This window comes from Peromyscus eremicus, chromosome X (assembly GCF_949786415.1).
Source record: "Peromyscus eremicus chromosome X, PerEre_H2_v1, whole genome shotgun sequence".
Taxonomy (NCBI): Eukaryota; Metazoa; Chordata; class Mammalia; order Rodentia; family Cricetidae; genus Peromyscus; species Peromyscus eremicus.
The window spans coordinates 133,967,228-133,980,364 of record NC_081439.1 but is presented as its reverse complement, the minus strand read 5'-3'; the positions used below and the strand labels follow the sequence as shown (position 1 = coordinate 133,980,364).

The 13,137-nt window shown below is 39.8% G+C and overlaps 1 protein-coding gene and 1 non-coding gene across 4 annotated transcripts in view; one reads left to right on the top strand and one right to left on the bottom strand.

The window, feature by feature from the left end:
* The window catches only part of Vamp7 (vesicle associated membrane protein 7), a 58,142-nt gene that overhangs the window by 19,793 nt on the left and 25,212 nt on the right, over positions 1-13,137 (bottom strand). Inside the window, exon 6 of one of the 3 annotated variants that reach the window (XM_059250910.1) lies at positions 2,076-2,338. The exons of the other annotated variants lie outside the window; for them this stretch is intronic. Coding sequence (XP_059106893.1) covers positions 2,297-2,338 — 42 coding nt within the window. The 3' untranslated portion in view covers positions 2,076-2,296. Of the gene's footprint in view, positions 1-2,075; positions 2,339-13,137 lie in introns of those variants that run through there. 3 annotated transcript variants of the gene reach the window in all.
* On the top strand, positions 7,390-7,519 carry LOC131900295 (small nucleolar RNA SNORA24). Its single transcript, XR_009376197.1, has one exon. It is a non-coding gene; the product is annotated as a small nucleolar RNA SNORA24 (small nucleolar RNA).

The window sequence follows — 13,137 nt, the reverse complement described above, 5'->3', positions numbered from 1 at the left end:
CCTAGAAAGATCAGGAATACAAGGAACATACCTAAACCTAATAAAGGCAATTTACAGCAAGTCGATAGCCAACATCAAATTAAATGGAGAGAAACTCAAAGCGATAACACTAAAATCAGGAACAAGACAAGGCTGTCAACTCTCTTCATGTCTATTCAATATAGTACTCAAAGTCCTAGTTAGAGCAATAAGACAACAAAACAAGATCAAAGGGATACAAATTGGAAAGAAAGAAGTCAAACTTTCCCTATTTGCAGATGATATGATATTATACTTAAGTGACCCCAAAAATTCTACCAGGGAACTCCTACAGCTAATAAACACCTTCAGCAATGTGGCAGGCTACAAGATTAACTAAAAAAAATTAGTAGCTCTCCTATATACAAATGATAAAAGGACTAAGAAAGAAATCAGAGAAACATCACCCTTTACAATAGCCACAAATAATATAAAATACCTTGGGGTAATTTTAACTAAGCAAGTGAAGGTCCTGTATGACAAGAACTTTAAGTCCTGAAGAAAGAAATTGAAGAAGATGTCAGAAGATGGAAAGATCTCCCATGCTCATGGATAGGTGGGATTGACATAGTAAAAATGGTAATCTTACCAAAAGCAATCTACAGATTCAATGCAATCCCCATCAAAATCCCAACACAATTCTTCACAGATCTGAAAAGAACAATACTTAACTTCATATGGAAAAACAAAATACCCAGGACAGCTAAAACAATCCTGTACAATAAAAGCAACCTCTGGAATGCTGTGGATGATTGATTGATAAATAAAGTGCTGATTGGCCAGTAGCCAGGCAGGAAGTATAGGCAGGACAAGCAGAGAGTAGAATTCTGGGAAGTGGAAGGCTCAGGAGAGAGACAAGCAGATGTTGAGATAGCGGTAAGCCACAAGCCACGTGGCAACTTATAGATTAATAGAAATGTGTTACTTTCAGATATAAGAATAGTTAGCAAGAAGCCTGCAATTGCCATACAGTTTATAAGTAATATAAGTCTCTGTGTGTTTACTAATACAAGAAGTTGGGTCTGAGCAGTTGCGGGACTGGTGGGTGAGAGAGATTTGTCCTGACCGTGGGCCAGGCAGGACCAGAAAAACTCTAGCTACACTGGAAGAATCACCATCCCTGACCTCAAGCTCTACTATAGAGCTATAGTAATAAAAACAGCTTGGTATTGGCATAAAAACCAACATGTGGTGTAGCATGAATCTTAAAGGTACTTATTAATAAAATCAAACCTGAAGGCAGGTATTGGGATGAATGCTGGAAGATCAGAGAAGCAAAACAAGCCACAGCTACCTTACCTTGCCAGTTCCTCAGCTGATCCTGTTTCCTCAGCTGATCCTGTTTCCTCAGACTAGAAGCCTCTGAGTCCTTATCCAAATGAATCTCAGCTGAACTGCTTTTCGAAATCCTGAATGCTTAACCACCTAAAAGCTTCTAGTTTCTGGTCTTCATGCCTTATAGATCTTTCTGCTTTCTGCCATCACTCCCTGGGATTAAAGGCGTGTGTCATTATGCCTGGCTGTTTCCAATGTGGCCTTGAACTCATAGACATCCAGAGGGATTTCTGTCTCTGGAATGCTAGGATTAAAGGTGTGAGTGCCACCATTTTCTAGCCTCTGTATCTAGTAGCTGTTCTGTTCTTTGACCCCAGATAAGTTTATTAGGGTGCACAATATTTTGGGGAATACAATACCACCACATTTCCCCCCTTTTTTTTCTAAAATTAAAAAAGCTTATAACTAATACAAGAAAAACTATATCCAATAAGTATATATAATATATACAGTCAAGAATTACATTTACAAATGTCTAGTCCACTAACATTTGACAGAATCAGACAAAAAATCCATTATATATATCAATGTCCAGTCCAGTAACATTTGATAAACTCAGACAAAAAATTTTATTACTTATCCTATTTAGAACAAATAGTTCCTTTTTAAAAGTAGATTCTATAATCTCCCTTTTTAAATCTTATTATATCCATATTCTCTCTTTTTTCTTTTCATAATAGATTCAATAATCTACCTTTTGTCATTTTTATATCTTCCCCATTTTCTTTTTAGAGTAAATTCAATGATCTACATATTTTCCTTGTTCTTTTTCTTTTTCTTTTAAACAAAAACTCTGAATCTAATCTCCTTGTTCAGCTTTTTTCCTGACCATTAACAATAACTTGTAACCAACCATAGTAAACAATAACAATATCCATAACTCATTAAATGGTGAAAAAACACCTACCCCACCTCTTGGGAATGTGGGCGTCATGTTCTTAAATTACTTCCTGCTTTCTAGGGGTGAAGACATCTTTAGGGAATCCTGAAAAGAAAATTTTTGGGTTAATTGTCAAGTCCTGTATCGTTTGTCCAGTCGCTGCATAATGAGAAAATGCAGGGCTTGTCACAAGTCCTTGTTCGAGTAGTCCGTCAGGCTGGATCATCTCAGCTAGCCATCTCGAAATTGTCCTGAGCAGTTTGTAGTCCAAAGCAGATCTTTCCATGGTGTTAATCAGCTTAATGGCTTTACCATAGTCCATATGGAATCATTGTTGTGGGGTCCCATCATCCTTTTGAAGATTTCAAAGTTGCTGTTAGGCGTGGTCATGGTTCCCTGCAGATTTTTTTTTTTTTTTTTTTTGTGTGTGTGTGTGTGTGTGTGTGTGTGTGTGTGTGTGTGTGTGTGTGTCTCCTCTGTGGTTTGGAGCAATCACAGTCTGATAAATGTCTGTCTCTTGGAACCATGAATGTTCTTCCCTAGAAGAGAAAAATCTTCACAGCAATTTCTCCCCACCATTTGTCTTGCCAAACTTTTCCAAACTGACCTTTGCTGATGCTTTCTTGTAACATGATGGTCCTGGCAATTCTTCTCTAACAAGCAGCAGTAAACTCTTCCTCCCAGGTAGCAGCATCACCGCAGTCACCAACACAGTGAGAAGCAGCCAGCAACTTGGAGCAGCAGCCGCTGCCTCCATGGTCCCACCGCCACTGTTTGTGGCTCGTCCAAAGCGTCTCCTTAGCAAGCCTCCTAGGCTGGCCTCAAACACGGGATCCTCCTGCCTCTGCCTCCTTCAGTAAATCCTACCGGCTTGCACCACCACAATCGGCAAAGTGTAGCTCGGGCCTGAGCTGGAGCCCGCAAGGCCACAGGCAAGTAGCTTTTTTGTGAATTTGTACCACGAATGTTGGGCACCAGATGTAGCATGAATCTTAAAGGTACTTATTAATAAAATCAAACCTGAGGCCAGTTATTGGGGTGAATGCTGGAAGATCAGAGAAGCAAAACAAGCCACAGCTACCTTACCTTGCCAGTTCCTCAGCTGATACTGTTTCCTCAGCTAATCCTGTTTCCTCAGACTAGAAGCCTATGAGTCCTTATCCAAATGAATCTCAGCTGAACTGCTTTTCGAAATCCTGAATGCTTAACCACCTAAAAGCTTCTAGTTTCTGGTCTTCATGCCTTATATATCTTTCTGCTTTTTGCCATCACTCCCTGGGATTAAAGGCTCACTTCTTGGGATTAAAGGCATGTGTCATTATGCCTGGCTGTTTCCAATGTGGCCTTGAATTCACAGACATCCAGAGGGATTTCTGCCTCTGGAATGCTAGGATTAGAGGTGTGAGTGCCACCATTTTCTAGCCTCTGTATCTAGTGGCTGTTCTGTTCTTTGACCCCAGATAAGTTTATTAAAGTGCACAATATTTTGGGGAACACAATACCACCACAATGTGGACCAATGGAATTGAACTGATGACCCTGACATTAATCCACACACCCATGAACACCTAATTTTTTACAAAGAAGCCAAAACTGTACGATAGAAAAAAGAAAGCATCTTCAACAAATGGTGCTGGCATAACTGGATGTTAACATGTAGAAGATTGCAAATAGATCCATATCTATCACCATGCATAAAACTCAAGTACAAGTGGATCAAAGACCTCAGCATAAATGCAGTTACACTGAACCTGAGAGAAGAGAAAGTAGGAAGTAGTCTTGAACGCATTGACATGAGAGACCACTTCCTAAATATAACACCAGTAGCACAGACACTAAGAGCAACAATTAATAAATGGGACCTCTTGAAGCTTTTGTAGGGCAAAGGACATGGTCAATAAGACAAAACGACAGCCTATAGAATGGGAAAAGATCTTCACCAATCCCACATCTGACAGAGGGCTGATCTCCAAAATATATAAAGAATTAAAAAAATTAGACATCAAAATACTGAACAACCCAATTAAAAAATGTGCTACAGAGCTAAACAGAATTCTCAACAGAAGAATCTCAAATGGCCCAAAGACATTTAAGAAATTGCTCAACATCCTTAGTCATCAGGGAAATGTAAATCAAAACAACTCTGAGATACCATCTTACACCTGTCAGAATGGCTAAGACAAAAAATACTGATAACAGCTTATGTTGGAGAGGATGTGGAGCAAGGGGAACACTCCTACACTGTTGGTGAGAGTGCAAACTTGTACAGCCACTTTGGAAATCAGTATGGCGGTTTCTCAGAAAATTGGGAATCAAATCAATCTTCCTCAAGACCCACCTATACCACTCTTGGGCATATACCCAAGGAATGCTCAATCATACCACAAGAACACATGCTCAACTATGTTCATAGTAGCACTATTCGTAATAGCCAGAACCTGGAAACAACCTAGATGGCCCTCAACCGAAGAATGGATAAAGAAAATGTGGTACATATACACAGTGGAGTACTACTCAGCAGTGAAAAACAGTGACATCATGAAATTTGTAGGAAAATGGATGGAACTAGAAAATATCATCCTGAGTGAGGTAACCCAGAAGACAAATATGGTATGTACTCACTTATAAGTGGAGACTAGATGTAAAGCAAAGGATAACCAGACTACAACCCACGGCACTAGGGTAACAAGGAGGACCCTAAGAGGGATGCATGGATCACCCTGGGAAGAGGAAATAGATGAGATCTCCTGAGTAAACTGGGGGTATGGGGAGGAAATAGCAGGTAGGGGACGGGGGATGAGAACATAAGGGAACAGGATGGTCAAGCTGGAATAGGGTCAGAGTGGGAAAACAGTGAAATATATACCATGATAGAGGGAGAGAGACATCATGGGGATAGGGAGAAACCAAGTGCTAGGGAAGTTCCCAGGAATCCACAAGAATAACCCCAGCTTAGAGACTATCAATAGCGGAGAGGGTGACTGAGCTGGCCTATCCGGTGATCAGATTGGTGAATACCCTAACTGTCATCACAGAGCCTTTCTCCAGTAACTGATGGAAACAGATGCAGAGATCCACAGCCAAGCACCAGGAGTCCAGTTGAAGAGAGAGAAGAGGGATTATATGAGCAAGGGGTATCAAGATCATAATGGGGAAACCTACAGAGACAACTAACCAAACTAGTGGGAACTCATGAACTTTGGACCGACAGCTGTGGAGCCTCCATGGGACTGACTGGACTAGGCCCTCTGCATAAGCGAGACAGTTAGCTTGATCTGCTTGAGGGGCTTCCTGGCAGTGAGATCTAGATCCATCCCTGGTGCATGAGCTGGCTTTTTGGAGCCAACTACCTATGGTGGGACACCTTGCACAGCCTTGATTCAGGGGGAGGGGCTTGGACCTGCCTCTACTGAATGGACCAGGCTCTGCTAACTCCCTATGGGAGGCCTTACCCTGTTGGAGGAGGGAATAGAGGTTGGGTTGGGTGGGGGGAGGCTGGAGGGGCGGGAGGAGGGAGGAGACGGGGATCTGTGGTTGGTATCTGAAATGAATAAAAAAATTCCTTAATAAAAAAAAAGAAAATGCCTCCATAAGATTGGGCTGTAGGCAAGCCTATAGAGCATTTTCTTAATTAGTGATTGATGTGGGAGGGCCAATCCCATTGAAGGCAGTGCCGTTTCTTGGCTGGTGGTCCTAGGTTCTATATGAAAGCAGGGTGAGCAAGCCAGTGAGCAGTACTCCTTCATGGCCTCTGCAACAGCTCCTGCTTCAAGATTTTTGCCCTGACATCCATCAATGAACAGTGAAGTGGCACTGTAAGGCAAAATAAACCCTCTCCTCTCCAAGTTGATTGTGGTCATGGTGTTCTATCATAGCAATAGTAGACCTAAGACAGAAATGATGAAAATTAAACCCAGGGCTTTGTGCACACTAAGCAAGCACTCAACTAGTCCAATAGCTTTTTAATACATGGGGATAAGTCATGATCTTTCAAAGGGAGTAGTCAGTTAGAAGAAGAGGGTAGAAAGGCATCTCTGAGTTTTGATCATACTCTAATTCTTAACCTGCATGTTGGCTCAATGCACATATTTGCATACACTAGTAAATTATTACAAGCTGTACACTTACAGTTAATATACTTTTCAATATGGCTGCTACATTTCAATTAACTGCTTTCTCTACAAAGTCTCTATAATGTAGCAGGTAACAAGGTATCAGCCTGGGTTTCATTTAGTGCAAAGTGAAAAGGATGGCTTGCACAAACCCAACTGCTACATGAGTATATACTACACACCCAAACTAAGTGCATTAATCCCTAAACATTCATGCTATAGATACGTGCATTGACTAGAGCATATGAGAAAGGCCTACAAAAGTAACATAGGTAAATGATTAGAGAAAATGGTCCTTAACTGAAAAAAGTTAATACAGATTATAAGAGAATAATAACTCTAATAATTATATCAGTCAGACTTTCACAATAATATATGCACATACCCAAGATGATCCTAAAGGTAGAAATATTTTTTTCAGCACATGATTTCAGAGGGCTCAGTCCAGTCACTTGGTCCTATGCTTTGCCAGAACAGTATGGTGATGGCAATATGTGGCAAAGAGTACTTATCTCATGGTAAAAGTAGGAAAAGGGAGACTGGAAAGGTCTAAGAACAAGATAACCTCAAGAACCATCACTATTGACATATACTACCTTGCACATGCCTTTAATCCCAGCATTCAAGACACAGTGGCAGATGGATCTCTGGGTTTGAGGCCAGCCTGGTCTACATGGCCAATTTCAGGCCAGCCAGGGCTACATAGTGAGACAGCTGTGAGCCACTATATGGGTGCTGAGAACTGAACCCAGGTCCTCTGTAATAGCACTAAGTACTCTTAACTGTTGAGCCATCTCTCCAGCCCTACACAGAAAAACTCAAGAGTAAAGAACTATGATAAAACATTCCAAAATGATGATCTAAAAGAGAGCAAGGGAAACTGTCCCTCAGCACATTTCTACCAACAGAGAGAAATTTACTATTAGAATCTTATCTGTTCATGGTAACGGGCAAAGAATAATGTACCTATTTGTCTACATAAAAAGGCTCTGAGTAGGTTACTGTATTTTAATCTGGATAAACCTCATTACTCAAGAATTTTCTCTCCATGTACCTTTGGGACCTGTTTGCTAAGGCAGTTTCCCTTCCTGGCTATGGAAAAGAATATTCTTGTTTATTGGTAAGGCTGTCACCATTTAATTGGTATAAGATTGTGTTCTGGCCAGTAACCTTGGCTCATAGGAGCTCACAGAGACTGAACTGACCATCAAGGAGACTGCATGGGTCTGACCTAGGCCCTCTGCATATATGTTATGGTTGTGTAGCTTGATCTTCTTGTAGTCTTCTTGGTCTTCTTGTGGTCTCCTAATAGTGGGAGTAGAGCTGTCTCTGATTCTTTTGCCTGCTTTTGGGACCCTTTTCCTCCTACTGAGGAATCTCGTCCAATTGTAATAGAAGAGGAGGTGCCTAGTCTTATTGCAACTTGAATATGCCATATTTGGTTAATATCCCTAGGAGGCATGCCCTTTTCTGAAGAGAAAATAGGAGGAGTGGATCAGGGGGAGAGGTGGTAGGAGGGGAGGGACTACAAGGAAAGGAAACTGAGGTCAGGATATAATATATGAGAGAATAAAAATTTAAAAAAATGTTTCCTATCACTCTTGTTATAAAGATGATACAGATGTGTGTATGTGTGTGTGCATACCCATGCAAACATACATGTGTATATGTAGCTTGGAGAGCACATAAATATATAAAAATTCAAAAAAAAATTTAAAAAAATTTAAAAAAGATTCTGATTTGTACAAGTAACATTCTTCACTGTTAAGAATGCTGTGAGATACCAGGTTATTGAGTATGCTTTTCTAAAATATTATTCAAATGTTTATATGAAAAAAATAATTTTGTAATGCTTAAAATGGTGGTCTATTCAGCTACACATCCTAAGAAGTCAAGCACAAGCATGCAAGTAAATCCACAGGTACAGAGAATCCATGTTAAAGTTAAGGTAGTTGTGATGCAACACCCAGAGTTTGAATGGCCCTGACACACTCAAATATTACCTTACGTATTCAACAAAATCATGAAGCAACTTGCTACCCTTGCTACACTGCTAAACACTAAAGTAATATGTTTTAGCTTATCTCAATTTTTAAACTGTTACCAAAACAAAGTATTTCCTCCTTTTAAATTACATAGATGTTTAATTAGCTTTATTTACAAAGTAGGAATTTTTTCTAGATTCCAGTGGTATCTAATAGCATCTTTAGGCAAGAATGCCAGTTTAAAAAAATTATGCATAATCTTAAGAATAGCAGATGCTGATACTTCTCAAGAAAGGCAAGTGTAGCTAGTAGCAGCTCCCTATGTCTTAATTACTCAGAAGCAATTCTATTGCAGTCCTTATATAACATGGTTTTAGAGACAAGGTTTCTATTACTATATTCCTATCAAATACCATAGCACATAGGTTTTGGGGGGTATTTATGTGTGTGTGTGTGTGTGTGTGTGTGTGTGTGTGTGTGTGTGTGTTCTACACAAGAAAATGGTATCAGTGGTGGGCATTTAATTATTTACTTGTGTGTGTGTGTGTGTGTGTGTGTGTGTGTGTATTCTACACTAGACCGTAGTGTCAGTGGCCATGTCAGAGGAGCTCCAGTCAGCAATGGAGCTTATGGAATACAGCCCACCAGATAGCAAAGCTACAATGGGTCCCTGGAGGAGCAAAAGCACTGGGGGAATTGTCTCTATAGTGCCCCTTGCTTCTACTGTGCTTTCTCCTGCTTGCTGCTGCTGTGTTCCTATTGTATTTGGCATGGTGTGATTATCATGTGAAAGGATCCCACTATATCTAGTATAGTGATTGTTTCATGGGAAAATCCCACTCCTTGCTGGGAAATTTAATTGTGGCTCATAATGAAGATAATTTTTATTGAGCAATGATGCTTAAGTTGGATCAATGATTTAAAGATACAGGTGGTTAAGACAGTTAGTAAAGATGATTAGAGAAATGGTTTAGGTTATTCTACCAATTGCTCCAAATAGAGATACAAATAAGGTAAAATTGGGCTAGAAGTCACTTGGTTAGATGTAAGATATGCAGAGGATGGATAATAAGAACAAGGAAGTTTCATGCATTATAGACCCATGAATTGTGCCTGTGTCAAAACAGGCTGATGACCAAAGAAAGCAATTATGTCCTTACAGAAGGTCATGTAATTTACAGAATAAATCACAGGCCCAAGGTATGTACCTTACATACCTTGAAAAACAAAGTTGTGAAAGGAAATTAGATGACCCTATTGTGTGTAAAGAAAAACAGATGGTTAGCTAGACCATTTGAGTAAAGTTTTGTAGAGTAGAAAAAGGATAGGAGACATAAGCACACCCTGCACGGACTGGGAACAGGTAAGGTCCCATCTCCCGGACTGGGCAGACCAGGTCCCTAGTCCCTAGGCCCTGGGAGCACATCCTGTGCCCCTCCCCCAAGCCAATGGAGCCCCAAGGGCCAGCTAGCTGCCCCTTCCCCCACCTCCTCGCCAAGAAAACAGCCCCCTGTGACACCAGTGAAATCCGGATACATAAGCACACAAATTGGGAACAGGTAAGGCTCCATCTCTGGACTTGCTCCTCCAGGGACCCATTGTAGCTTTGCTATCTGGTGGGCTATATTCCATAAGCTCCATTGCTGACTGAAGCTCCTCCCTAGCCCCTAGGCCCCGGAGGCACACCCTGTGCCCCTCCCCTAAGACTTTGGAGCTCCAGGGATCAGCCAGCTGCCTCTTCCCCTGGCTCCTCGCCAAGAAAACAGCCCCCTGCAACACTAGTGAAAACTGGAGTCACAAGCCCAACCTGCACAGATTGGGAACAGATTGGACCAAGAGCCCGGATTACACCAAGAGCTCCCATTAGACCAAGAGTATTAACTGGATCACAAGAGGCTCCCTCAGACACAGACAGCACTTGCATGGAGTGGAGGAAGGGATGGGTAGAAGCCAGTGCAAAAATACAGTCAACAACATAAAGACCAACATGGCACCATCAGAACCTAGTGGTGCTACATCAGCAAGACCTGAACATCCCAAAGCAGAAGAAGCAGAAGAAATAGACTTTAAAAATGACTTTACGATGATAGAGGCTTTTAAAGAGGAAATGAAAACTACCCTTAAAGAATTCGAAGAAAAGACAAACAAAAAATTGGAAGAAATCAATAAATTCCTTAAAGAAAGCCAAGAAAAAGCAATTAAACAGGTGAATGAAATAGTCCAAGATTTGAAAACTGAAATAGAGACAATAAAGACACAAACTTAGGGAAGGCTGGAATTGGAAAATCTGAGTAAACAAACAGGAACTACAGATGCAAGCATAACCAACAGAATGCAAGAGATGGAAGAGAGAATCTCTGGTGTTGAAAATACAATAGAGGAAATAGATTCATCAGCCAAAGAAAACACTAAAGCCAAAAAAGTCATAACACAAAATGTCCAGGAAATTTGGGACACCATGAAAAGGCTAAACCTAAGAATAATAGGGATAGAAGAAGAAGAAGAAGAATACGAACTCAAAGGCACAGAAAATATATTCAACAAAATCACAGAAGAAAACTATACCAACTTAAAGAAGGAAATGCCTATGAAGGTACAAGAAGCTTACAGAATACCAAATAGACTGGATCCTCCCCAAAAAAGACCCCTCACCACATAATAATTAAACCATTAAACACACAGATAAAGAAAAAATATTAAGAGCTGCAAAGGAAAAAGGCCAAGTAACATATAAAGGCAGATACATCAGAATAACACCTGACTTCTCAATGGAGACTCTGAAAGCCAGAAGGTCCTGGACAGATGTTATGCAGGCACTAAGAGACCACGGATGCCAACCCAGACTATTATATCCAGCAAAACCTTCAATCACCATAGATGGAATAAACAAAATATTCCATGATAAAACCAGATTTAAACAATACCTATCCACAAATCCAGTCCTACAAAAAGCACTAGAAGGAAAAAGCCAACCTAAGGAAGTTAGACACACCCATGAAAATACAGGAAATAGACAATCCCAAACCAACAAATACCAAAGAAGAGAAACACACAACACTACTAACAAAAAATAACAGGAATTAACAAACACTGGTCATTAATATCCATTAATATCAATGATCTCAATTCGCCTATAAAAAGCCACAGGCTGACAGAATGGGTACAAAAACAGGATACATCCTTCTGCTGCATACAAGAAACACACCTCAACTTTAAAGACAGACACTACCTCAGAGTAAAAGGTTGGGAAAAGACTTTCCAATCAAATGGACTTAAGAAGCAAGCTGGTATAGCTATCCTAATATCTAATAAAATAGACTTCAAACTAAAATCAACTGAAAGAGATCAGGAAGGACATTACACACTTATCACAGGGAAAATCCACCAAGATGAAGTCTCAGTTCTGAACTGAAAACTCAAAGGCACAGAAAATATATTCAACAAAATCATAGACGAAAACTATACCAACTTAAAGAAGGAAATGCCTATGAAGGTACAAGAAGCTTACAGAACACCAAATAGACTGGATCCAAATACAATATTTATGCCCAAATACAAGGGTACCCACATTTGTAAAAGAAACATTACTAAAGCTTAAATCACACATCAAACCTAACACACTAGTAGAGGGAGATTTTAACACTGCACTCTTACCAATGGACAGATCTGCCAGACTGAAACTTAACAGAGAAATAAGGGAACTAACAGAAGTTTTGACTCAAATGGACTTAACAGATATCTATAGAACACTCCACCCTAACACAAAAGAATGTACCTTCTTCTCAGCAACCCATGGAACCTTCTCTAAAATTGACCACATGCTTGGTCACAAGGCAAATCTCAACAGATACAAAATAATTGGAATAACCTCCTGTATTTTATTGGACTAGTATGGTTTACAGCTAGGTTTCAACAACAACAAAAATTACAGGAAGTCTACAATCTCATGGAAACTGAATAATGCCCAAATGAATCACAAATGGGTCAAGGAAGAAATAAAGAAAGAAATTAAAGATTTCCTAGAATTCAATGAAAATGAAAGTACAACATACCCAAACTTATGGGACACTATGAAAGCAATTCTAAGAGGAAAATTCATAGCACTAAATGCCCACATAAAGAAGAAGGAGAAATCTCACACTAGTGACTTAACAGCACACCTGAAAGCTCTAGAACAAAAAGAAGCAAACTCACCAAGGAGTAATCGATGCCAGGAAATAATCAAAATGAGGGCTGAAATTAATGAAATAGAAACAACGAGAATAATACAAAGACTCAATAAAACCAAGAGTTGGTTCTTTGAGAAAATCAACAAGATAGACAAGCCCTTATCCAAATTAACCAAAAGGCAGAGAGAAAGCATCCAAATCAGCAAAATCAGAAATGAAAAGGGAGAAATAACAACAGACAATGAGAAAATCCAGAGAATCATCAGGTCATACTTCAAAAACCTGTACTCCACAAAATTGGAAAATCTGAAAGAAATGGACAATTTTCTAAATAGTTACTACATACCAAAGTTAAACCAAGACCAGATAAACAATTTAAATAGGCCAATAACCCCTAAGGAAATAGAAACAGTCATTAAAAGTCTCCTAAACAAAAAAAAGTCCAGGACCAGATGGCTTCAGCACAGAATTCTACCAGAATTTGAAAGAAGAGCTAATTCCAATACTCTTCAAATTGTTCCACACAATATAAACAGAAGGAACATTACCAAACTCTTTTTATGAGGCTACAGTTACCCTGATACCCAAACCACACAAAGATGCAACAAAGGAAGAGAATTACAGACCAATCTCCCTCA